The sequence below is a fragment of the Eschrichtius robustus genome, chromosome 13 (assembly GCF_028021215.1).
Source record: "Eschrichtius robustus isolate mEscRob2 chromosome 13, mEscRob2.pri, whole genome shotgun sequence".
Classification (NCBI taxonomy): domain Eukaryota; kingdom Metazoa; phylum Chordata; class Mammalia; order Artiodactyla; family Eschrichtiidae; genus Eschrichtius; species Eschrichtius robustus.
The window spans coordinates 1724178-1751153 of NC_090836.1; the positions used below are offsets into that span (position 1 = coordinate 1724178).

General features: G+C 41.7%; 1 protein-coding gene across 6 annotated transcripts in view; it reads left to right on the plus strand.

Annotated features, from left to right (window-relative positions):
* DCP1B (decapping mRNA 1B) overlaps positions 1-26976 on the plus strand; it is a 50765-nt gene that overhangs the window by 12159 nt on the left and 11630 nt on the right. For 4 of the 6 annotated variants that reach the window (XM_068560626.1, XM_068560624.1, XM_068560625.1 and 1 more), the window contains exons 4-5: positions 23968-24034; positions 26125-26260. In XM_068560626.1, coding sequence (XP_068416727.1) covers positions 23968-24034; positions 26125-26260 — 203 coding nt within the window. Of the gene's footprint in view, positions 1-22446; positions 22525-22706; positions 22804-23967; positions 24035-26124; positions 26261-26976 lie in introns of those variants that run through there. The other 2 variants (XM_068560628.1, XM_068560627.1) reach the window with 2 other exon arrangements.

The window sequence follows — 26976 nt, forward strand, 5'->3', positions numbered from 1 at the left end:
TTCCTGGGAAAGCAAAATACTGTACAAGAAAGGAAATATAATCATAGTACACTATTTGGCTCTGCTGATCATAAATGATAACACTAAATGTGAAATGGTGTTATACTTACATTGGAAGGAAGGGGGAAAGTGTGTGTGTGTGTTTGTGTGTGAGAGTGTGTGTGTATTGTCAGAGAACTAAATCTTCAATGGATTTTTCTTAAGAATCAAGAGGTAGTGTATACATGATATATAGGAAAAGAGGTTTACATACTAGAAAAAAAATTGGATGAGAAATAAATGGAGAGCAGAAATAACTGTCACAGAAAAGGTTGCTTTTAGGGAGTGGTAATCAGGATTATAATGGCTAGAGAATTGATCTGCTATTTGTTATAAAACCTTACAGTATTTGATATTTAAAATTATAGATGTGTTTTGTTTTGATAAAAATATAATTGGATATCAGAATACATTCATAAAAACAATATTTTAGCTGGTGGTTAAGTTTCTAAGTCAACTGATAATAGCACACTAACATTATAATGATGTGCATATGAAATACAGCACCAGTTTGGATAGCATTATTTCTGTAGGAAAATCAATTCAGGAGTAAAACTTGTGTAGACCCCAAGAGTAAAACCTCCTTAGCAGTGAGGCAGAGGACTTCTAGTGCCCATGTATATTCACAGATCGTTTGTAATGCTAGGTCTTCCTGGGACTTCCCTGGCGGTCCAGTGGTTAAGACTCCGTGCTTCCACCGCAGGGGGCACAGGTTCCATCCCTGTTTGGGGAACTAAGATCTCACACGCCGGGTGGCACAGCCAAAAAAAATAATAATAAAGGCGTTATTATTAAAAAGAAAAAATGCTAGGTCTTGTATGAAATGCATTTTAGCGTGTGGTAACGGTAAAGTGAAGCTTGAGACCTTCCCAGCCCGTTGCCAGGTCTCAGCTCCGTACTGTTTGCACAGCCCTTTTCTCCTTCTAGTCCCACATCCGTTCCAGCCCAGGCTTCCATTACCTGTTACCTGGGCTGGCTCATAGCTCCTGAGAACGAGAGCATAAGCTTCCGGCACCAGCCAAAGTAGCGTAAGTTCACAACGACATACCTCTCCCACTGGTTACAACGAAAAGTTCTGGACAGAATACAAAACAAAAAACCAAAAAGCCTGAGGATTCTGAAAGTAAACAATAACAGGCATATTGGTGAGGGAAGTCAGAACTTGAAGAATAACCAGAATGGTGGCTAGTCTCCTGACTTATTCTTCCCTTCTTTGTCTCCTGACTTTGACTCGAGAGTGAGCCACGTCACAGAACTATGGACAAAAACGACAAAAACCAAGAGCAACATCTCTGTGGACTGAGGACTGGAGAAATGGCCTCCCTCTTTCCCTCCCAGCCCTACTTGAAGCCAGCTGCGACACTAACCTGAGCTGCCACTGCGGCAGGGACAGGCCCGTGAGGATCCCAAGAAAAGCCTGTGTCTGCCAGAGGAACTGCAAACAAGGGCTCCTGTGGTCTCAAGAGTGTAGTTGATATTTCTTTGCTTCACCCAGTGAGTAGCCCAAGCTACGCAGACTGACAGTGTGAGAAGCTAAACTCTGAGAGAAACCCTGACTTTGTGGCCTGAAGACTGGGGAGAAGGACCCCCGTGAGCTGGAGAGAGAGCTGGATGAGGAGATCCCCTAATTATGTATGGGAACTGACATGGGTGCTGGTCTCACCCGTGAGTATCACATACATGTAACAGAGCCAAAGAAGCATAGCCGAGGCTTTGAGAACTAACCCACGGTGTAGACAACCACCCAGCTCCAGACCAACACCTGAGTGGTGTATGCACGGGGCAGACACAGCTCTGAAAATGGAGCTGACATGGGAACCGTTGCCCACAAAAGGCAGGATGGAGCGTCCTGTCTAAATCTGAACAAATCGATTGCCTTCTAAACAAAATCAACACTCTTCGGTGGGTTTTCAGAAGACTCAGAGTCTCACAACATCATCAAGATGTCCAAGATACAACACAGAATTACTACTCATACAAAGAACTGGGAAAATCTGACAACTCTCACTGGGAAAGTCAGCAGATGGCCACCCAGAGATGACCCACATGCTGGAGTTATAGGACAGTGGCTTTAAGGCTGTTACTATTACTGTGCCCTGTGAGATAGAATGGAATCCTCAGAAATGAATGGAAAGATGGAAATTCTCAGCAGAGAAATAGTGTAAAAAAACCAAAGGGAACATTCAGAACCGAATAATAGAGTACCCAGTGAGTGGCTTTGATAGCAGAATAGAGATGGCAGGGGAAAGAAGAGTCAGTGAACTTGAAGACCCATCAATAGATATTATCCAACCTGAAGAATGTACAGGTAAAAGATTTTTTAAAAGGCCTCACAAACCTGTGGGGCTGTACCAAAAGGTCTGAATTTGTGTCACTGGAGTCCCATAAAAGGAGAAAAAGACCGGTGTAAAAAAAATATTTGAAGAAATAATAGCTGAAAACTTCCCAAATTTGGTGAGACACAAATGTATGGATTCAAGAAACTCAGTAAACCCCAAACAGGATAAACCCAAAGAAAACCACGCCCATAAATATCATAATCAAACTGCTGAAAAACAGACTTTAAAAAACAAACAAAAAGCCTTGAAAGCAACCAGAAATGATACATACAGGAGAACAATGCCTTGAATGACTACAGATTTCTCTTGGAGTCTGGAAGACAGTGCCGAATCAACCTAGAATTCTGTCTCCAGTGAAAATGTTCCTTAGGAAGGGAGGTAAAATAAAGGTACTCTCAGATAAAGGAAAATTTACAGTCCTTTTTTGTCAGCAGACCTGCTCTAAAGCAAATGGTAAAAGAACTTCTTCAGACTGAAGGGAAGTGATACCAAAGGGAGGTCGGGACCTCAGGATGAAGGAGGAGCAACAGAAGTAGTAGAAACATGGGTCAGGAGAGTAGATTTATTTTTTTCTACCCTCAGATTCTTTAAAACGCAAGTGACGATCGAAGGCAAAAGTTATAGGAGGGGTTCGTTGTAGGTAGATGGGACATGTGACAACTGAAAGGTTAAGGGGAAGAGGACAGGGACCTATATAGTTGTAAAGCCTTTTGTAAGGCTGTGAAAAGTTATAGATATGTATAGTGTGATTCCTAGAGCAGCCACTTAAAAAAAAGAAAACAGAGAACCAATAGATGAATACTAAAAAAATTTTACATAATCCAAAAGAAGGCAAGGAAGGAGGTACCAACAGCAAAAAACAGGGGAGACAAACCATGGAAATGCTAATTAAAAGAAAGCCATTTGGGAGTAACATACACACACTACTATATATAACATACATAAGCAACAAGGACCTGCTGTATATAGCACAGGGAACTATACTCAATATTCTGTAATAACCTATAATGGAAAAGAATCTGAAAAAGAATATACATATGTGTGTGTGAGTGTGTGTGTATTCCACTTTCTATAATTGGTAGAATAAACAAAACAGCAAGGCTGTGGAAGGCTTGAACAACACTGTCAACTCACTTGATGTAATTGACATTTATCGAACATTCCACCCAGCCACAGCAGAATACAGCCTCTTTGTAAGTGCTCATGGGACAGTACCCAAGGTCAACTTTATCATGGGTCATAAAAAAAACCTTAAAATTTTTAAAGAAATGGAAATCAAACAAAGTATGCTCTCTGACCACAAAGGAATTGAACTAGAAATCAGTAACAGGAAGATATCTGGAACATCCCCAAATATTTTGAAATTAAACAACACACTTCTAAAATAACCCATGTGTCAGAGAGGGAGCAAAATTAGAAAATGAGCTGAATAAAGATGAAAATACATGTCAGATGCAACTGAAGTTGGGCTTAGGGGGAAATTTATAGCGTCAAATACTTAGGAAAGGGGAAAGGTCTCAAACGAGTAATTCAGGTTCCACCTTAAGAAACTAGAAAGAGAAGAGCAAAGTAAACCCAAAGCAAGCAGAAGGAAGGAAATCAAAAATAAGAGCAGAAATCAGTGAAATAAAAGAGAGAGCAGAGAAAATCGGTGAAACCCAAAGCTGGTTCTTTGAAAAGAGTAAAACTGATAAACCTAAACCGCTGGCCAGACTGATCCAGGGAAGAAAAGAGAGAGAGAGGGGATGCAAACGAGCGGTGTCAGGAATGAGAGCGGGATCTCCGTGGACACTGAAAGGACGAGGGAAATACTGTGAACCACCCCATGCCCATAAGTTTGACAACTTAGATGAAATGGACTAATGCCTTGAAAAACACAAATCACCAAACCGTACTCAGGAATAAGTAACCTGAATAGTCCCATATCTATCAAAGAAATCAAATTTGTAGTTAAAAGCTTTCTAACAAAGAGAACTCCAGGCCCAGGCAATTTCACTGGTGAATTCTACCAGACATTCAAGGAAGAAATAATACCAATTCTGCAGTCTCTTCCAGAAAATAGGAGCGGGAAGAACCCAAGTCATTTTATGAGAGCAACATTATCCTGAGACCAAAACAAGGCAAAGACATTACAAGAAAATTAAAGACCAATATCCCTGGTGAATATAAATATAAAAAATCCTCAACAAAATACTAGCAAAATAATGTTCATAGCAGCGTTATTCACAAGAGCCAAAAGGTGGAAACAACTCAAATTCATTGATAGATGATTGGACGAACAGAATATGGTATATACATACATTGGAGTATTATTCAACCTTAAGAAAGAAGGAAATTCTGATACATGCTACAGCATAGATGAACCTTTAAGGTATTATGCTAAGTGAAATAAACCAGTCACAAAAGGACAAATATTGTATGGTCCACTTACATGAGGTACCTGGAATAGGCAAATTCATAAAGACAAAATGTAGAATAGTGATTACCAGGGACTGGGGGAGGGGAGAATGGGGAGTTCTTGTTTAATGGGTACAGCGTTTTAAGTCTGGGGTGATGGAAAAAGTTCTGGAGTTGGTGGTGATGGTTGTGCCACATTGTGAATGTACTTAAAGCCACGGAACTGTACACTTAGAAATAGTTAAAATAGTAAATTTCATGCTATTTAAAATTTTAACACAATAAAAGAAATATTAACAAATTGAACCACTTGCCATATAATTTGCATCCGGCTTATCCCTTCCGTACAAACCCGCTGCTAGATTTATCTTCCTCAAGCACAAGTCTGATTGTCATTTTTCTGCTCAGAATCTTAAATGCCCATCAGGTAGACTTTCTCACCTGACAGTTAAGCTTGCTGTAGTCGGGTCCCAGTTTACCTGTCTGGACAGGTCGACGTGACTGCTGTATACTTAACTCTGTTCTAACCAAACACAAATATGTGCTTTCCTAGAATACTTCTAAGTTTTTTATCTCTGTGCTTTTAAACATGGTCCTTTTTTTCCCTTGAATTCTTTTCGTCACCCTAACCAATCTCTACCAGATACATTCTACTCCTATTTCAAAAGCAACCGAAACTTGACATCTCCCTGGTGTTGTCATCCTCTGTCTCTAGTTCTGACTTCTCACTGCAGCATATACCTCTCCCATGCTGACTTTCCTAGTGTTTATTGACCGCTTGCCTGTTGATGCTGATTCTGTGCTGGGTTGGGGGAGTTCAGTAATGAATAAGACTCATCCCTTCCCTCTGATAGTTTGCTATCCTAGCACAAAAGACAGATTTACAAATATATATGTTCACAATAATATGCTAAATGCTGAGCTAGAACAACAGGCACTTCATAGTACTTACGTTTTACCGTATATATAATATTTGTCCTAGTTTCTGTATCAGAGCACAAGCCCCTTCAAGGCAAGGTATCTCTCTACTTCCCTTCAGCACTTAAATCCTTGCATTAAGTGTGTACAGTTAAATATTTGCAATGAGTTGTTTTTTATTAGGTTTCCTTAATCAAGGCAACCAATAAAGCTTAACCAAAATTTTCACTACTGTATCTTCAGTCTTTTTTCTTTGGGGGCATAAGCCAACCAACAATAAGCAAAACCTTAAACGCCGTGTGGTTCCTGGGTAGAAAATACTAAATAATTTTAGCAGCCTACAGAGGAATTACTCTGCTCCTCAAGGCTGATTTTATACAGATATTAGTTGCATTTACCTAAAAGTTCCTAGAAATATAATAATTGCAAGTTGTGAGAATACCATATATCCTCATCCTGAGAAATTTAATAGTTCTAGGAAAGGATATATAATGTGGGAAAACGTCAGTTTCATCTCTGTGAAAACTTTATAAAACTAAGTTCTACAAAACATTTTATAGAATATTTCTTTCAAATTGATTTACTTTTATCGAGCTATTCTGATTTGATATTTAAGAAGTTTGTTTACTACTACCAAGTTGGTATTTTAATTATGTTACAGGAACAGAGATCATGTCCCTGTTTTGCAGTGGCCCTGCTAAACCATGGCCGTGTGGTTTAAACAGTAAGGCTTATGCTATAGTTATTTTATCTGAGAATTAAATAATAAATCCTTTTTTTTCATTTTTTGTAGAAGCAACTAAAATGTAACTCCTTATTGAAAATGTTTAAAAACAGGTAGTATCACCAAACACTAGATTTGAATAGAATCTTATGAACGTTTACCATAAAAGAAAAAAAAATGATAAATTGTACCTCATCAAAAGTAAACTTCCGGACTTCCCTGGTGGCTCAGTGGTTAAGAATCCACCTGCCATGCCATGGAGCAACTAAGCCTGTGCGCCACAACTGCTGAGCCTGCTAGAGCCTGCAAGCCACAGCTACTGAGCCTGCACGCCCCAACTACTGAAGCCCGAGTGCCTAGAGCCCGTGCTCTGCAACAAGAGAAGCCACCGCAATGAGAAGCCCATGCACCACAACAGAGAGTAGCCCCCGCTCACCACAACTAGAGAAAGCCGTGAGCAGCAATGAAGACCCAACACAGCCAAAATAAATAAATAAATTTATTTTAAAAAAAGTAAACTTCCATCAAATTAAAAACGTCTGTTCTATACCTAAAGGTGTATTACCTTTAGGAAAATGAAAATGCAAGCCACAGACTGGGAAAAAACATTCACTATACACACACACGCGCGCGCGCGCACACACACACATCTGACATAGTACTTATATCCAGAATATATAAATAACTCTTAGAACTCAGGAAGATAAACAATCCAGTTTAAAAATTGGCAAAATATGTAACAGATGCTTTACAAAAGAAGATACACAGATAGCCAATAAAGAGATGTTCAATGTAATCATCAGGGACTTCCACGTCGTTGTGTCCAGCAGAAGTTATCCATGTGTATTGTGCAGTACACCATAGGATCAGTACATTGCAGTCTACTAATCCATTCTCCATTGATGGTATCTGAGTTATTTCTGGTCTTGAACTATTGTGAGTAAAGTTGCCATGAACATTCTGGCTCATGTGTTTTGGTGGATATATGCACTTATTTGTTTGGGGTTTATACAAACACCTCATGTACAGTGTAGGGGTTTGTATAGCTCTGTGGATACTGCTGGACAGTTTTCTAAAGTTGCGCCCATTTATACTCCCTGCAGTGATGTATGAAAATCCATTGTTCCATATCCTTGTCAACACTGGATATTGTTACTCCTTTTAATTTGAGCTGTTCTGGGAGTTCTTAAGTAAGTGATATCTCACTGTGGTTTTAATTTGCATTTTGTCATAACTGTGTTGAGCACTTTCTCATATGCTTATTGGACATTGGAGGGATATGTAAATTAAAACAAGCATGAGAACACCACATAATTTACTAGAATGGTTAAATTAAAAAGACTGACATTACTGGGGACTTCCCTGGTAGTGCAGTGGTTGGGACTCACGCTCCCAATGCAGGGGGCCTGGGTTCGATCCCTGGCTGGGGAACTGGATCCCACATGCATGCCACAACCGAGAGTTCGCATGCCGCCACTAAGGAGCCCATGAGCTGCAACTAAGGAGGCTGCCTGCCCCAACTAAGGAGCCCGCCTGCCACAACTAAGGAACCAGCAAGCCTCAACTAAGGAGCTCGTGAGCCACAATTAAAGGAGCCTGCCTGCTGCAACTAAGATCTGGTGCAACCAAATAAATAAATAAATAAATAAAAGACTGGCATTACCAAGTTTTAATGAGGATGTGGAGCACCTGAAGCTCTCATACATTGCTGGTAGGAGGAAAACATGGTGCAGCCCCTTTGGAGAATTGTTTGGCAATTTCTTATATACTTAAACATAATTATATGACCCAGCAAGTTCCACTTACAGGTATTTACTTAAGAGAAGTGAAAACATATGTTCACACAAATACTTTTACACAAATTCTCATTGTAATTTTATTCATAGTAGGGTAATAGCAGTGAGAAAATCAAATTTGCAAAGAAAGATAGGTCATAATTTGGAAGCAACATTGCTCACTAAGAATGCATTTTGTGAAACGTTTGCTCTTGCATTATACTACCATTAATGAGTTGGTTATTGATTACCTAGACTATGAAGAAAGCAGTGGCATGAGTAATAGATTACAGGCCCCTTGTGGGCAGAGACCACATATTATATTTTATTTGTATTCTGTGGTACCAAATAAACACAGAAAATGAACAGATCTGGGTAAGAAATAGAGAGGTACAATGTACTTAAAGTAAATCCCCAATTCTTCAATTTGTTAACGAGGTGTATCACATTGATTTGACTTGTAGAAATTGAAGAATAAAAACATTATGGTCGGGACTTCCCTGGTGGCACAGTGGTTAAGAATCCACCTGCCAATGCAGGGGACACGGGTTCAATCCCTGGTTTGGGAAGATCCCACATGCCACAGAGCAACTAAGCCCATGAGCCACAACTACTGAGCCCGCGTGCCACAACTACTGAAGCCCTCAAGCCTAGAGCCCATGCTCAGCAACAAGAGAAGCCACCGCAATGGGAAGCCTGCACACCGCAACGAAGAGTAGCCCCCGCTCACCACAACTAGAGAAAGCCCACATGCAGCAACAAAGACCCAACACAGCCAAAAATAAATAAATAAATAAATTTATTTTTAGAAAAAAACATTACAGTCATCTCAATAGATGCAGAAAAGGCTTTTGACAAAATTCAACGTCCCTTTATGATAAAGACTTTCCAGAAAGTTGGTATAGAGAGGACTGGACAGAATAAAGGCCATATATGATAAGCCCACAGCCAACGTCATACTCAGCAGTGAAAAGCTGAAAGCATTTCCTCTAAGATCAGGAACACAACAAGGATGCCCACTCTCACCACTTTTATTCAACACAGTATCGGAAGTCCTAGCCATAGCAATCAGACAAGAAAAAGAAAGAAAGGGAATCCAAACGGGAAAGGAAGAAGTAAAACTGTCACTGCAGATGACGTGATACTATACACAGAAAATCCTAAAGACACCACCAAAAAAAAACTACTAGAGTCCATCAGTGAATTCAGTAAAGTTGCAGAATAAGATACAAAATTAATACACAGAAACCTGTTGCACTATACACTAACAACAAACTGTCAGAAAGAGAAATTAAGGAAACAATCACATCAAAAAGAATAAAATACCTAGGAATAAACCTCCTAAGGAGGTAAAAGAACTGTACTCGGAAAACTGTAAGACACTGATGAAAGAAATTGAAAACAACAGAAACAGATGGAAGATATACTGTGTTCATGGATTGGAAAAAATAATATTGTTAAAATGCCCATACTACCCAAGGCAGTCTACAGATTCAGTGCAGTCCCTATCAAAATACCAATGGCATTTTTACAGAACTAGAAGAAATAATTTTTAAATTTGTATGGAAATACAAAAGACCCCAAATAGCCAAAACAATCTTGAGAAAGAAGAACAGAGCTGGAGGAATCATGCTCCTGAAGAAGAACAGAGCTGGAGGAATCATGCTCCCTGGCTTCAGACTTTACTACAAAGCTACAGTAATCAAAACATTATGGTGCTGGCACAAAGACAGACACATAGATCAATGGAACAGGATAGAAATCTCAGAAGTAAACCCAAGCACTTACAGTCAATTAATCTATGACAAAGGAGGTGAGAATATACAATGGAGAAAAGTTTTCCTGGGAAAACTGGACAGCTACATGTAAAAGAATGAAATTAGAACATTCTCTAACATCATATACAAAAATAAACTCAAAATGGATTAAAGACCTAAATGTAAGACTAGAAACCTTAAAACTCCTAGAGAAAAATAATGGGCAGAACACTCTTTGGCATAAATCATAGCAACATTTTTTTGGATCTGTTTCCTAAGGCAAAGGAAACAAAAGCAAAAATAAACAAATGGAACCTAATTCAACTTAAAAGCTTTTGCACAGGAAAAGAAACCATCAACAAAACAAAAAGGCAGACTACTGAATGGGAGAAAATATTCGCAAATGGTATGGCTAATAAGGGGTTAATATCTAAAATATATAAACAGCTCATACAACTTTTCTTGATAGAAAATCAACAACTTGATTAAAAATGGGCAGAAGACCTGAACAGACATTTTTCCAAAGAAGACATATGGATGGCCAAGATGTACATGAAAAGATGCTCAGCATTGTTACTCGTCAGAGAAATGCAAATCAAAACCATGGTGAGATATCACTTCACACCTGTCTGAATGGCTATTATCAAAAAGACAAGAGATAAGTGTTGGTGAGGATGTGGAGGAAAGGGAACCCTTTGTGCACTGTTGGTGGGAATGTAAATTGGTGCAGCCAATGTGGAAAATATTATGGAGGTTTCTCAAAAAACTAAAAAATAAACTATGGTATGACCCAGCAATTCCACCTCTGGGTATATATCTAAAGGAAACAAAAACACTAATTGGAAACGATACACAACCCTCCAATGTTCATGGCAGCATTACTTACAGTAGCCAAGATACGGAGGCAACCCAAGTGTTCATCAGCAGATGACTGGATAAAGAAGATGTGGTGTTTTATATATGTGTATACATATAAATAAATAAATATATATATATACACACACACACCACACACACACACACACACACACACACACACACACACACACACACAATGGAATATTACTCAGCCTTAAAAAAGAATGAAATCTTGCCATTTGCAGCAACATGGATGGATTTAGAGGGCATTTTGCTAAGTGAAATAAGTCAGACAGAGAAAGAAAAATACTGTATGATATCACTTACATTTGGAATCTACAGAATAAAACTAGTGAGTATAACAAAACAGAAACCGACTCACAGATACAGAGAACAAACTAGTGGTTACCAGTGGGGAGAGGGAAAGGGGGAGGGGCAAGATAGGAGTAGGGGATTAAGAGATACAAACTACTATGTATAAAATAAATAAGCCATAAGGATATATTATACAGTGCAGGGCATATGCCAGTATTTTATAAGTATAAATGGAGTATAACCTTTAAAAATTGTGAATCACTATGTTGTACACCTGAAACGTATGTAATATTATAAATCAACTATACCCCAATTTTAAAAAGTGGAACCATCCTGTGAGTACTCACTTCTAAAAAACATTTTATTGGAGTATAGTTGATTTACAATGTTGTGTTAGTTTTAGGTGTACAGCAAAGTGAATCAGTTATACATATACATATATCCACTCCTTTAGATTCTTTTCCCATATAGGCCGTTACAGAGTATTGAGTAGAGTTCCCTGTGCTAGACAGTAGGTCCTTATTAGTTATCTATTTTATATATAGTAGTGTGTATATGTCAGTCCCAATCTCCCAATTTATCTCTCCCCCCCTTACCCTCTGGTAGCCATAAGTTTGTTTTCTACATCTGTTACTCTATTTCTGTTTTGTAGATAAGATCATTTGTACCCTTTTTTTAGATTCCACATATAAGCGATATCATATGATATTTGTCTTTCTCTGAGTCAAGTACTCACTTTTGGTCTCTCACTCAGTGTAACAACCTTGAGATTCATTCATGTTTATATATCAATAGTTCTTTCCTTTTTATTAATGAGTAATATTTCATGGTTGTTGACTCATTCACCTGTTGATGGCATTTTGTGTTGTTTCCAGCTTGGGGCTATTATAAGTAGAGCTGCTATGAACATTTATTTTAAAACGCGGGTAATAAAATGTAAAATAGATAGCTAGTGGGAAGCAGCCGCATAGCACAGGGAGATCAGCTCGGTGCTTTGTGACCACCTAGAGGGGTGGGATAGGGAGGGTGGGAGGGAGACGCAAGAGGGAGGGGATATGGGGATGTATGTATATGTATAGCTGATTCATTTTGTTATACTCCAATAAAGATGTTAAAAAAAAAAAAGCTGGTAATAACCCAAATGTCCATAATAAGTAAATGGATAAACAAATTTGGTAGATTCATACAGTGGAATGCTACTTAGCAATAAAAAGGAATGAGCTCCTGATATATTCAACAACATGAATCTCAAAAACATTATGCTAAGCAAAAGAAGCCGTTCACCAAAAACGTATACACCGTTTGATCCCATTTCTGTGAAGTCTAAGAACACACAAAACTAATCTATCCTGATAGAAGTCAGAAAATGGTTGTCTCTGCTGGAGTTGGTGGTAGAAGTGGTGCAGGTGTTGACTGAAAAAGGGTGTTGAAAATATTTTATATCTTGTTTTGGGTGGTTGGTTATGTGAGAGTTTATTGTCAGAGCTCATTGAACACAGTGCTTTAAGTTCTATTAAATATTACTATATTTAAATATATTATTTAAGCAATAATATATAAAGTACTTCTCAGTTTTGAAAAGTAGGCATCATTGAGCCTTATAAAAGAAGACGTTAAGGAAATCAGTACTCAAGTATAATTTGTTACTCTCTTCTTTATCCTGGCGTTTCTTAACTACTCTTTCATCTAGCCCTGATCTCCTCTTCTAAGTTGATGAGGTGTGATGCTAACTTTTCTCACATTTGTATCTTGCTTCCTCAAATTAAAATGCAACAACCTTAATAAAATACATCTTCAGGACTTTAAACCAACATGATACCAAAGCCTATCGTGTAACTTGACTTCAGCTGAAAGTTTTAAGTAATCTGAGGTGATGGGAATGGTTTATTTTGCATTTCTAGTTTTCAGATCGTTAGAAAGACCCTGCCCCCTTTCCTCTGGCCTGGGACATCTGCTTTCTCCATGTGTTTCTGAGAGGAAAGGTTTCCTTTTGCTACAAATATGAAAACCTACACAACTTAATCTTTTCCTGAGTAGAAGGATTTAACTTTCCACTTCTTTCTTAAGAGTCAATTTTTTTTTAAAGTCAATTTTCCTTTCCTTAGTCTACAGTCCTTTCCCTAGAACAATATGTATAGGAAACAGTAAGATTTAAAATATAACCATAGGTCTCTTCTTGACGGCTCTTACAGAACATATTAAGAGGTGTATGCTTTAATTTCTTCCAAAGCTCCAGTTAAAATGTACCTATACATACCCATAAAAAATAATAGCAGTGAGAAAGTCAAATTTGCAAACAAAGAGGTCATAATTTGGAAGCAGCATTACTCATTAAGAATGCATTTTGTGAAACGTTTGCTCTTGCATTATGCTACCATTAATGAGTTGGTTATTGATTACCTAGACTATGCAGAAAGCGGTGGCATGAGTAATACATTACAGGCCCCTTGTGGGCAGAGACCACATCTTACATTTTATTTGTATTCTGTGGTACCAAATAAACACAGAAAATGAACAGATCTGCATAAGAAACAGATAGGTACAATGTACTTAAAGTAATTCCCAAATCATTTATGTATTAATTCTAGAGTTGTTATTTATGTACATAGGTCTGATGTTTTTGTCCAGCTTTGAAGATGTTCTGCTTGGGGTGATCGAGAAAGAGCCACAAAGTTGCCCAGCTTTCCCAAAATTCCTCCCTCTCCCCGAGTTCATGATAGAGACTGAAACAAAAATTCCACCTCAAGCTCCTGGAGCCGTGGCCGAAGCTGAGCGTGTGGCCAAGGACGCGCAGGGTTCCCTGTGCTGTCACCCTCTCCTTGGCTTCAGGCCGCCGGGAGGAGTAAAAGCTCTTGCAGTCCAACAAATTCTAAGACCTTGAGACTTTATCCTCTGTTATCTTAACCTTGGAATCAGTTCAAGCAATTATTACAAAAGCAATTTGAAAGGTTAAAAGTGTCCCCTGTGTAAATTTATTACTAAGGAAATGAAAGCCAAGTTATCTGCCCACAGATAATTGCGAGTTTATTTTTCTATTTCGAGATATTTGCTGGTATTTTGATAGCCTCAAATAGTCGTTCTTAACCTTTTGGGGTCACAAACCCCTTTGAGAATCTGATAAGCTTCCTGCCTGCCTGCCCCCCTTCCCCACTCCCTCAAATATGTCTTGTTTTCCTGCTGTGTGCCAGGCATTGTTTTGGGGGGGCTATGCTTTGTACCGCCCCACCTCCAAAAACGTCTGTCTGCACATGTGCACACCATTTCACATACAATTTTAGGGTTTGTAGATTGAACTTCTGAAGCCCTCCTAGAGTCCAAAAATATCTTAAAAGTAATTGTATGGCTAAAAATACTTGACACTCTTGCTAGACAGAATCTTAGTATTTGCAGGAATAACAAGAGTGTCCTTCAGTTCAGGACCTGCCCAGGGAGACAAGATCCTTAAACTCCTTCAGATCACATGGGTGTGGGGTAGGAGACGAGGAATTTGACATTTCACTCCAATCAGAGTAGGTGACCTGTGCCTGATCGGCAGGCTGGTTCCTGTGTGTGAGGGCAGCGGCTAGGGGCGGCCTTCAGGGGTGCTCTACCACCTCAGTCTGTGCTTCTTAAAAAGGAGGAATTTTAAAATTACACTGTGGTCACCGCATCTGTGTCTGTAAGCCTCCTTTGCCATTCTAACTGAAACACTGACCTATTTTCTACAAACCATTGCTCAGGAGCTGATGTGTTTTCATATGTGATAAAGGGCTGCACATCTGCGGGGACATGAGTGATGACACCTGTCACTCTGACCTTAAACCCAGAATTGCTTTTCTGTTCTCTCGTCAGTATTCAGCTCATGCTGAAAGGAAGAGATCTAAACTCTAAAGGAGACTGTTTATCTAAAGAACTGGCATTCTGGCAATTCAAGAAGGCTCTGAAAAGCCTCATGGAAAGCAAACTCTCACTTTGGGTTTTTGTGTTTCTGTGTGTTGCGTTGTGATACCTGACAGCTCCTTGGAGCACACACGCTCTCTGGGTCCACAGTGCCGCCCTCGCCCGGACCGCCCGGTCCACACGGCCTTCACACTTCACCCTTTAGGGTTAGGGGACTCACTGCAGATAGGACCTTCACACGGAAAAGCTGTCATCTCGGAACTTACTTAACTTAGCGATCTGGCATGCGTAGATGAGGAGGACCATGTGACAGCGTCACATAAGGTGATGTACAGACACGATGTGAGAGTGAAATTAAGGAGAGGTCACTTTTATTTTATCCTGAACCATAGAGACTTAACGTTCTCGACTTTACCGAGGAAACATCTGCATAGTAATGCTATTTGGATTCATGCACTTCATTTGTGGTTTGGAGATGACTGTATTTTATCATTTGTTTTTGAGAGCCCAGCTTGACATGCTGGAAGTCTAAATCTTGGCAGAGAAAAACTGGATTCCAAACATTTTCTGAAATGCTTAACGAGTGAAGCATCTTTTAGTTTGCCTAACACAGTGCCCTGCGTGTGGCTACATTGAGTGTTCGTGTCTGTTCTCTTAGAGTCTATTTTTTATGTTACTGAATTTTGTCCAGAAATCACTTAGTAGTTTCAAATAATCGATTTAAAACTATTGGGTTATTACTTCTTAACCCACAGAAGGACAAATTATAATTTTTTCATGTTCTTATGGGTTTTGGAGAAAGAAAACAATTTTAGGCAAGAACTGGTGTTAGAATTATCCTCTATTCAGCCTTAGAGCTCTAATTTAATAGTAGAACCAAACCATGATTCAACTATTTATAACAGAAAGGCCTTTGGGAAAAGTGGGGTCTGCTACTTCCACAGTTATAGATTAAGGTCGAAATGAAAAAAGTACAGAAACTTGGGCTTCCCTGGTGGCGCAGTGGTTGAGAGTCTGCCTGCCAATGCAGGGGACACGGGTTCGAGCCCTGGTCTGGGAAGATCCCACATGCCACGGAGCGGCTGGGCCCGTGAGCCACAATAACTGAGCCTGCGCGTCTGGAGCCTGTGCTCCGCAACAAGAGAGGCCGTGATGGTGAGAGGCCCGCGCACCGCGATGAAGAGTGGCCCCCGCTTGCCACAACTAGAGAAAGCCCTCGCACAGAAACGAAGACCCAACACAGCCATAAAAATAAATTAATTAATTAATTTAAAAAAAAAAAAGAAAAGTACAGAAAGTCCGACTCACTTTCTCCCAATCACAAAGTAGCATTAGGGTCCCTTTTGCTAAACCACCGCCGTGTAAAATCTTAGAAATTTTTCAGTGATCATGTATTTTTATAGTTAGTGTACTTCAGCGAAGCTATTCCTATAACTAGTAAACACTTGATTAAATAACCTGATTCAAATATGAGGAAGTCTGTTTGTCATTGGAACAAGTTTTTGACCTATAGAAATACTCTGTTTTATGTTTACCTTAAACATATATTTCTCAGAAACTACAGTTCTCTGAGACAAGACTTATTTTGCTATATTGAGATTCACTCCAGGTAACACATTTTCAGTGTGTTGCTGGAATAATTGACATTGCATATAAGTCTTATGTTTTTAAGATAATTTAGGTACTTGTATGTGTAAGCTTCAGAGTACTATCATCAGACATGACTGGAATACGAATAAGTGTGTTTTCTGCCAGATAAAGTACTGCTACTCATACTCTGAAGAGAAATGCACGTGATTTTTGCAGATTAATTGCATTCTTTGAGCTCTTAGTTGCCGATGCCTGACAGGTACTCCATCAGGAAGACTGGTCTGTGGTAGCATTGTTAGAATAATAAACACACAGAATATGAGAATGTCAGTGCCCACGCAGTGCTGGATCAATAGAATGTACAGTCCTAGGGAGCTGATGACAAAGTCCCATCAACATAACTTATGCCTAAGATTATCAGATGTTTGAAGCAAATTCTGAGTGAGGTCAGGAGAATAAAAGGGATGACGTCAGGAAACCCTGTGCTGTGAGCCCCGGGTAAGTTGTAGTCGGTCCCTGGGGAGGACCTAGCACATCTAGACTGTGACGTTTAGTTAAGCCAGAATAGTGGCAACCATCACGTAAGATGGTACAAGATCCTGACGTCTTGGATTTCAGCTCAACTCAGCAAATACCTGTTGAACGTGCCACTTGCTGGTCATTATGCATTCAAGTCCCGCCCTCCAGGAGCTCAGGTCTAGTGGGGGAGCAGTTCGGTAAACACTTAGTTATGACATATGCTTTTTTTTTTTTTTCTTAAGTCCAAGAATGTGTGAAAAAGTATGGGAGCAAAGAAACACTTGAGGCTGTTTCCCCCTAGAGGAGTCTTGAAGGACAAGGGCTCAGGGAAGGAAGACACCTCAGGAGCCCACGCTTGTTATTTGACTCCTGGGAGATTTGGGGATTAACCAGCAAGATATGGGCAAACGAAAATATAAGTTTAAATGACCAACAAAACAGAATCAGTTGTTCCTATTTATTTTTATTATTACCTGCGACTTTTTCTGCTTCTTAATTTTTTTTTAATGTTTATTCACTCTGTTGAATCTCCTAGACTAAAGCAACTTTCCCCTGAAATAAATAAAATTAAGGAGTTAGTATATAATGGAGAAGATCCCACGTGACCTTTCATGAACCTGAGGGCAGTAGCAGACTTTAAGATTTCCATTTTGGGAGGATAAAGCCCTCTGTGGAGACTTGGAAGGTCTAAAGACATAACATGCATTTGTTAGAAATGAAAACTTTTTTGAAAGATAAATCCATCTTTTTCTTTGGAGATAATAAATTCTCATTTATAGTTGGAGATTAATATTAATTTGATCCAAATTAGTGCAATGCTCTAGTACAGAGGCTGCTTCTGTTACTGTTTATGGCATTAACTTTGTAAGGAAGTTAATTTATTTAGCAAGAGGGAGGCTGTTCTTACTTCACAGTATTTGTTTAGGTTTTCTACTGTTTCCCCCAAAATGTTCATGAGTATTAGTCACGCATAAAAGAGAAGCTGCTTCCCATCTGCTGTGAACCTTCCAGTATTTGGAGATCATGGGACCACTGATTTGTGAGGTGCAGTTAAACTATGTCACATGAAAAGAACCAGACCAGGGGCCAAAGATAACAGTGCTATGTAGACTCTCGGGGGCCAGCGAAGGTTTTGTTTTACAAGATCGTGTCCGTGTTTGGTCAGTGAAGCTGAGGCAGAAGGTGAATGAAAGAACGTTACTTTAAAGGCATTAAAGAACATGCCGGAGGAATGCATTTTTGGTGCAAAGCGTTCCGAATGGGGTAGAAGTACCGGGTCAGCACAGAGCAGCCAGGCACAGCCTCTTTCCCTCCCAGCTGTGGATGCCAAAGCTGGCCTCACATCCCCTGCCCTCAGATACCCGGCTTCTCGCATGCCCTTCCTCCTTCCTCCCTCCCTCCCTTCCATCCTTCCTTGGGACCTTTTGAGAGTTCACATGAACCTTAGGTTAAACAAGATGGATTCACATCTCTTGTAACCAAGCCTACAAATCATTCAAACATGAAAATCGTTTTCACACTTTATGTATTTCGTTTGTAAGGCTGGGGGAGGGGCGTATTTTATGGAAACAGATTGAACCAGGAAACATGACTGTGGCCATGAGAGAGAGACCACCCTCCTCACTAGTGAAGAAAGTGTTTGAACCACACACCTGCGCCTAACCTCCAGCTCTGACATTTCATGCGTTTCACCGTCTAATTGCTTAACTATCTTGCGATCTTTCGGTAGGATAGTAGCTGTGTGTGTGTGCTTACAACCAAATGCCAGTCACCAGTCACCATCCGTGGGGTCGAGCTACAAAAACTGGAATGGGGTAAATGGCACAAGGAATTCTGTATTCGAGCAAAGTCTCAAAAACAAGTGTCTACACCAAACATGTGATCACATGTTCTTGGTCCTTCCACTGGGATTATTATTCCACTCGTTTGAGAAAGAGTTCATGAAAAGAATGGGGTTTGAAGGAACTTGGAGATTTTTGGCTTATCCTTAAGTGCCCAGAAGAGGTTTGTGTAATTTACACTGCCAGGTTTCCATGGCTTTCCTAGTGAACGGAGAGAACTTAAATGCCTTCTTTGCTGCCTACTGACTAAAAAAAATATATTTCCTATCCTTCTGAGAGAAATTACTGAGATTATTTTTAAAGAGAGTGAGGGCGGGATGGGTTGGGGAGCGGGGAGGAGAGCATTACCGAGTCAGACACCCTTATCCTGCCTACATAACTTCACCTATGCAGTTATGTCTTATCTGCTTCCTAACTGTATGGAGATAGGCCTTGTATTTTAAAGTTGCACAAATAGTAGCATGAGTATTGCTAAAAGATTTCAAGCCGAGGCTTCCCTGGTGGCGCAGTGGTTAAGAATCCACCTGCCAATGCAGGGGACACGGGTTCGAGCCCTGGTCCAGGAAGATCCCACATGCCGCGGAGCAACTAAGCCTGTGCGCCACAACTACTGAGCCTGAGCTCTAGAGCCCGCGAGCCACAACTACTGAGACCATGTGCTGCAACTACTGAAGCCCGCACGCCTAGAGACCGTGCTCTGCAACAAGAGAAGCCACCGCAATGAGAAGCCCGTGCACTGCAACAAAGAGTAGCCCCCGCTCGCCACAACTAGAGAAAGCCCGCGCCCAGCAACGAAGACCCAACGCAGCCAAAAATAAAATAAATAAATAAAATAATTTTTTTAAAAAAATTATAGTAATAAAAAAAAAGATTGCAAGCCACCTTCATGATTTGGAGTTGAAAGGTATTGGAAGTCAAATATGGAACAAATGACAAATGTCTTAAAAGAAGTGATTTATAGGGGCTTCCCTGGTGGCGCAGTGGTTGAGAATCTGCCTGCCAATGCAGGGGACACGGGTTCGAGCCCTGGTCTGGGAAGATCCCACATGCCGCGGAGCAGCTGGGCCCGTGAGCCACAATTACTGAGCCTGCGCGTCTGGAGCCTGTGCTCCGCAACAAGAGAGCCCGCGATGGTGAGAGGCCTGCGCGCCACGATGAGGAGTGGTCCCCACTTGCCGCAACTGGAGAAAGCCCTCGCACAGAAACGAAGACCCAACGCAGTCATAAATAAATAAATAAATAAATAAATAAATAAATAAATAAATAAATAAATAAATAAATAAATAAATAAATAAATAAATAAATAAATAAATAAACGTGAATTTCTAAAAAAAAAAAGAGAGATTTATAGAAATATTTGTTAAAACATAAACTAGAGGGGCTTCCCTGGTGGCGCAGTGGTTGAGAATCTGCCTGCCAATGCGGGGGACACGGGTTCGAGCCCTGGTCTGGGAAGATCCCACATGCCGCGGAGCAACTGGGCCCGTGAGCCACAACTACTGAGCCTGCGCGTCTAGAGCCTGTGCTCCGCAACAAGAGAGGCCGCGACGGTGAGAGGCCCGCGCACCGCGATGAAGAGTGGCCCCCGCTCGCCGCAACTGGAGAAAGCCCTCGCACAGAAACGAAGAACCAACGCAGCCATAAATAAATTAATTAATTAATTAATTAAAAAAAAAACAAAAAACATAAACTAGAGAGGTAAATCCCCAGAGAACTTCCAGAATGAACTCATACACCATGCTAATGAGATTCAGAGGTTTCCTAATGAAGGCGCATCAAGGACATTTGCCGTTCCTTCTGTGACCCTCTCAACTAGCCTCTTAAAATTTGATCAACTTTGGATTTTGCTGCTAGAGGCATTCAAAAAGAAGAAAATATTTGTATCGAATACCATCAGCTTGCTCTCTCTCATGTCTGTTGTACCTACAATATTCAGACATGAAATCTAACATGGAAATTTTGCTTTCCTAATCTTTCTTGCAGAATTAAGAGGGAAATAGAAGATGTTAATAGATGGTGTTTTAACAGATATGACCAGGCGATGGTACATTGCCTGTTGCCTCAAACATTGCTTTTTTCAACCCCAAATCTCCAAAGCATGATGTAAACCAGGACAGGGCAATTTTAGGCAGAATTTCACAGCTCTGCTATTGAAGTCCTGTGTTCATCAACAGGAAGAAGATTGCCCCTAAACGTGTTCTTAGCGCGGGGAGTCGCACGTGGGCATCATTAGGCGGGTCAGGGTCTTCCTATTCTTTGCTCCACTGTAGGGTTTCTTACCTCCAAGAGTGATGTAGGAATAGCTGAGCTGAGCCTCACGCACCACAGTGCCCTTAAAGCCCACCTGGATCTCGGCGGGGCGGCTGGGCAGCGGCCGGTACCCAGGCGTGGTGGGTGGGAGGAAGGCTCGCAGCATGGCGGGTCCCGGAGCACTCAGAACATCTCTGCTGGTCCCGTCTCGGCGCTCTGCGAGGCTGTGCCCCGTGTCAGGTGACGGCGATCACTTCAAGTTTGAGAATGCCAGAACCACACCACCTTCTCGGGTCCTTTTCAACCTGGTCTTCTTCTTTCTTCCCTGCAGCGCCCGCTGCCCGCCCAGGCCGGCCTCGCCCCGTGGCCGCCCAGGAAAACTGGGGGTGAGACGTGAGGGTTCTGTCCACCCATCAGCACCTCACCTCCCTGACGGTGACAGGCTCTGGTTTGCATGGTCACCACCAGCTGCTCCAGTGCCCCTCGTTCAGGACAGAGATAGGCTCGTCCCGGCTGGGAACGTGCGCCTGAGAGGCGGGAGCTGCGGTGGAATGTGGCCCTCTCTGTGAAACTATTTTAAGGAGAAAAAGTTAGGCCCAGTTCTACTCGTTATCTTGCCTTGCTCTCAGGAGCCAGGACTGTTGGTAAATCTGTTTCTCCTCCTTGACTATTTAAATTGTACATTCAAACTGCGTATTAACTGGGGTGAAAAGAACTGTTTCAAAATGACCCCATTTTAATTTTAAAGTCACGTCGCTTTAGAGATAAGTGGTCAGGTCCTAAGGAAATCTCCACAACGTCTCAGTGAGGCTGCAGACCCAGCCTTCCCTTCCTCCCCTGCAACACCTGAAAGATGTGTTCACAGTATCTTCCCCCTCCATCTGCATTTCAGTTTCTCGTAGTAATAACATCGTCAAACCGCTTTTCTATTTATACCAGCAGTTTCCTTGGCATCCAGTCCTTATGAGAACCTAGTTCCTTATGTCAAATGCCACAAATGTGTAACATCCCCCAAAAATGGCACCCAAAATATTTCTACTTATATGTTCTACTGAAGAGACACAAATGGCTGTTCTTCCCCTGCTAGTGGGCTTCGAATTTCTTAGTTGTGTGTTTCTCTCCCCTGTTACCTCTTTCCTGCTTTGATAGTTTTGGAAAATTCCATCTCCAAGGAAAGGAAGTTTTCACTCTAACCAAAGAATAGAGCAGGATCCTGGTTTTGTAACGAGGATTAAAGCCTCCAAAACATACAACGTCTTCAGATTTTTTAGTCGCTGAATGTCGGTGATCCGATCCACTCTCGCTCAGGGGAGCACAGAGCAGGTGGGTCGGCGTGTGGGAAGCTGTTGGGGCAGCTGGCGCTGGGGATTAGGGTTGATGGACCGGGAACAGCCTGGAATCAAGTTCTCAGAGACTCGCTTAATGATCTTGAGATGAAAGAATTTCTTTTTGATATTAAGGCTCTCAGCGCATAGGCTTTAGAACTCAGACGTTCTTTTTTCCAGAGTATCCATGTATCAAAGAGGAGTATGTGTGTGTATTTCTAAGAGGACACAATGGTTCCACCAAGAAAAAGCTGCCCCCCTCCCCCTGCACACGCAGGTAAGATAAAGATTCCTGGTGCACGCATCACACAAGGGGTTGACGCCATTGCCCCCTATTGGCAAGTTGATAGTTCAAACTTATAGGGTCCTTTTAAAGACATCTGCTTGACACAGCACTAAAACGACATCTCCTGTACCCTTTGATTTCTGAATCTTGACTAACAAGAAGCAGAAACGCCCACCAAGTCATTGGTCAGGTGAGTGGGGGGAAAAGTTGTCAAAATATCACAGCTGTTTTAATGACCAAATTATATTCATATAATTAAATATTTTGTAAGTTTAAATTTTAAAAATAATTTCTTTTAAAAATATGTTGGTTTTCATTGCCCTGTCATAATAACATGGCAGCTATTTCAGTGAAGTTTTTTTTAACATGTATATATAGTTAGTGTATTGTTTATATGATTAATACCACCAGATCCTCAACTAGATATTTATAAATGTATTTTGGACCTGTTTAGCCTTTGCTATAAAAATGACCTAGACAGGCACATATTAAGGTATACAATTTGTTTGAAAATTGTTAAATCAGTCAATAGCAGCTATATTATGCCACATTGTTCTTTCACTACTAAATCATTCAGTCAGAGTTGTACCTCATCTTTCAACAGTTGTAAATATTACGTGCAGACACTTTGGAGTCGGAGATTTATTACTGAATTTTGTTTTTCCTGCACCGTGTCCTCACTTAGGGCTTTCAAAGCCAATCTTTCAGTTACTAACACCTTCCTGGGAGAAGGGGAAGGGAGGGAGGCTTCCAGGCCTAATTTGTGTTTCAGGTTTCCGATACTTAACAAAGAAGATGGAGTGTGTGTGAGTGTGTGCCGGGCCTGTGGCGGCAGTGATGTTTCAGAGCTGGAGCTTAGAGTCGAGGCTCGTTTTCAGTCTGTTCATCCATTTAAGAAGCATTCGCCACGTGCCTGTTGTGTTCAGGTGCTGTATTTTTAAGGACAACATACTTCAGTGTGTGTCTGTGCGTGTGTGCACATGTGTGTGTTCTCTGTGGGCCTAAAAAGCCCCAGTGCGAGGTTTTTAAGCTTGAACTCCAGTGACTGGTTTCATTTATTCAAGAAGTATGTATTTCCCTCAAGATGGAAAGTGAATTTCTTTCCATTTTGTAGTTTTGAAGATGCTCATAATTGGTTTGATGTGTTTTTTGCAGTGTCCATTTATGGAATTTGGTTTTACGACAAGGAAGAATGCCAAAGAATTGCAGAGCTTATGAAAAAGTAAGTGCTGCGGGCTGAGTATTTGTCAGGACCTGGTGCTTTGTATTTCTAAGTGTACGTAGCTACACTGTAATCTAAACAGGGCACGTCTCTGACTGCAGTCCTTTTCACCATGGTTAGGAACACATTCACTATTACTTAATAAATGAAAAATAAACATAAATGGCAATGTTTTACATTTCCACTAGGTAAGATTTATTATGTAGAAGGGTTCCCCTCATTTTTTTTCTGCACGTGTGAAGAATCTGTAATATGAATTTTTCCAGATGGCAGTTTTCCTTAATATTATCCTCCTTTGTAAATTAGCAGCTTTTTCCCTTGAAAAGTTATCAGTATATCTCAGTGAAGAGAACATTCAGAGCCCTTCTAAAAGGCTGCCCCAGATTCTCTGGGGTGCCCACATCCTTCCTGCCCTGAAGTCTGCCCGTGGGGCTCAGACCTCCCTCCCTTCTGACCCTGCGAGGGCTTCGGAGAGTCTGTATTTTCAGTTCCTTTGGGAGTATCTGAGTCTGTTTAGTGATCAGTAGACAGCCCCTCTCTCTGTCTCTCTCTCTCTCTCTGTTACTAGTCTCTTTTTTTGTTACTCTCACGAGGCCCTGTGATTCACCCCAGTCTGCACTGGGGGAAACTGAAATGACTGTCTGCCTGTCCCGCTCTTGCCCCCCTGAGGACCCTGAGAGGAGGCCCGGGTCAGCATGCTGTCTCCTCTGGGATCCATCAACCCCTATCACCGGTTCTTGAGCCCCAGGCCTGCTCACTGGGAGGCAGTTATTTCCCTGCGCTTATGCAGATGGTTTAGAGCCTCAGAAGGAAATGAGTTTCCTGCACGTGCTGGATCTGACCCAGGACTGGACTCGGCCGAACACAGGGTCTGGCCGCCACCAGCGCAGATTCGACAGAGCAGCTCCGTCTGCAAAAGAACCATTTTTCAATTTTAAATCCCGGGTCAAGGAAATGGCTAAAAAGTGACCCCAAAATGTGGAATGTGGGGAGTACTTTTTTATAAATAAGATTGATTTCTGAAAAGCCTAGCTTGTGAGAGCCAATTTCAGGTAACTGGCTCAAGCTGCAGGTGGTGATTAAGTGTGTTCAAACTGGTATTTACCACCATAACAGCGAGTTCCTAGAACACCCATGTTATTGTAAACTGTGCAATGGATGATAATAGCAGGATTTCATGCAGATTAAAAAACACCCTGTTGCCCAGCCAAGAGGCCGCGTAAAGATTGTCAGATTCCCCGGTGATTCCTTCACAGCTGGGGCTGGGAACTGATCGCTGGTGAGCAACAAGCCGCCGATGTGTGTGGATTCCCTGCCTGTCCCCACTTAGAACTGAACGTCTCACTGAGTCCTCAGGTCTCCTTCCCCGTAAACTTCGCGGCAATTATGAAGGCGCGTGAGCTGCGGTCAGAGCCCACGCGGGGAGCAGTATTCCTCTCAGCCTCGCTGTAGCACGGAGGAGCGATCTGGCCTCCCTTCTGTGTTGTTTTCAGGAAAACAGACGGCGCTGCTCACTGCTCTGTTTTCGTACCCCTCTCCTGGGGTGGAATCTTCGCTCTGTTTCTAAACCACAGGATTCGAGGGGCTGGAATCAGTCGCGCTTTGACTTCAAGGCCCTTTGGAACCAGGGGCAGACGCCCGATTTGCCATGCGGTTTGCCCAGGGTTTGAGAACCCTAAATTGGGTTTCCTCAGCGACACATGAGTCCTTTCTACTGCTCTCAGTGAGGAGTTGGCACATTTTTTCTGAGAAAGACCAGTAGTGAATACTTTCGGCCTTGCAAGGCTAACCGGTCTCCATCCCGGCTGCTCAGCCCTGCCCTGGCTGTGTGACAGCTGCCACAGGCCATGCGTCATTAACTTTCTGTACAAAACAGCCCCGGGCGGGGGTGGCCCACCCCACTCTAGAGGTGTACGTGTGGTCAGTGTACTCAGGACCTCAACTCCCATTTTTCTTCTTTCGGTTCCAGCAGTCTTATGTCTAACATGATTATAACAAGATAAAAACAACTGGGTGAGAACTGGATAGTTTCAAAAACCGGTTGTGTTGAATTGGCTTTTCTGGTGTGGATTTCCCTTCTGATTTTCTAGCCTCGCTCAGTACGAGCAGTTGAAAGCCCACCATGGAGCGGTAGTGGGAGCGTCCCCCGTGAGCCTCAGCTCGGGAGAGGGCAAGGAGGCAGACATCTTGCGCATGCTCTCCAAGGCCAAGGACGAATACACAAAGGTGAGTCCTGTCTCCCTGTGATGCATACTTGCTTAAGTTCCACGGTGGGGACCTGCGCACTGAGACGGACTTGGTGCCGTTCCTTCCGTCAAACAAAAGTGCAGGAGAAATGCAATCTTTATTGGCTTTTAGTAGGCTGAAGACTGTTTGCTTTTAAGTGGATTCAAAGGCAGCCCGAGAAATCAGTAACCTTCGTATATACAAATAGTCTCCAATAAGAAGACCCCATTGACAGTAGCAACAAATTAATATAAAATTCTTTGGGATAAAATTAACAAGAAATGAGCACAACCTGTGTGGAATAATCATGGCTATCCTTGGTGGTACTAGGGCACTAGCAGTAGGAAGGACGCCCAACCCCCTTCCTCTGAAAATTGGCGGTCGGTGGAAAGAATTAAGCATTTATCCTGCCTGGCCAGGGGCACCGGATAATCCAGGTTGATGCGGGAAAGGCCTTCTCCACCACAGAGCTCCAGCTGTTAAATGTGGACGGAATGACAGAGCCTAAAGCCCTGGTGGAGTAACTGAGTCAGGCACAGATCATCAGTAATATTAGTGCTGTGAGAAAGGCGGACGGAAACCTGACCACGGGCAGGTCGGGCGGCCGCGCACAGCGGCTGAACGTCAAGTACGCGGCACACCTGGAAGTGTTCCTGCCAGAAGAGCTGATCCTGAACCTAAGTCTTGAGCACTAACAGAAAATGACAGGGGAGGGG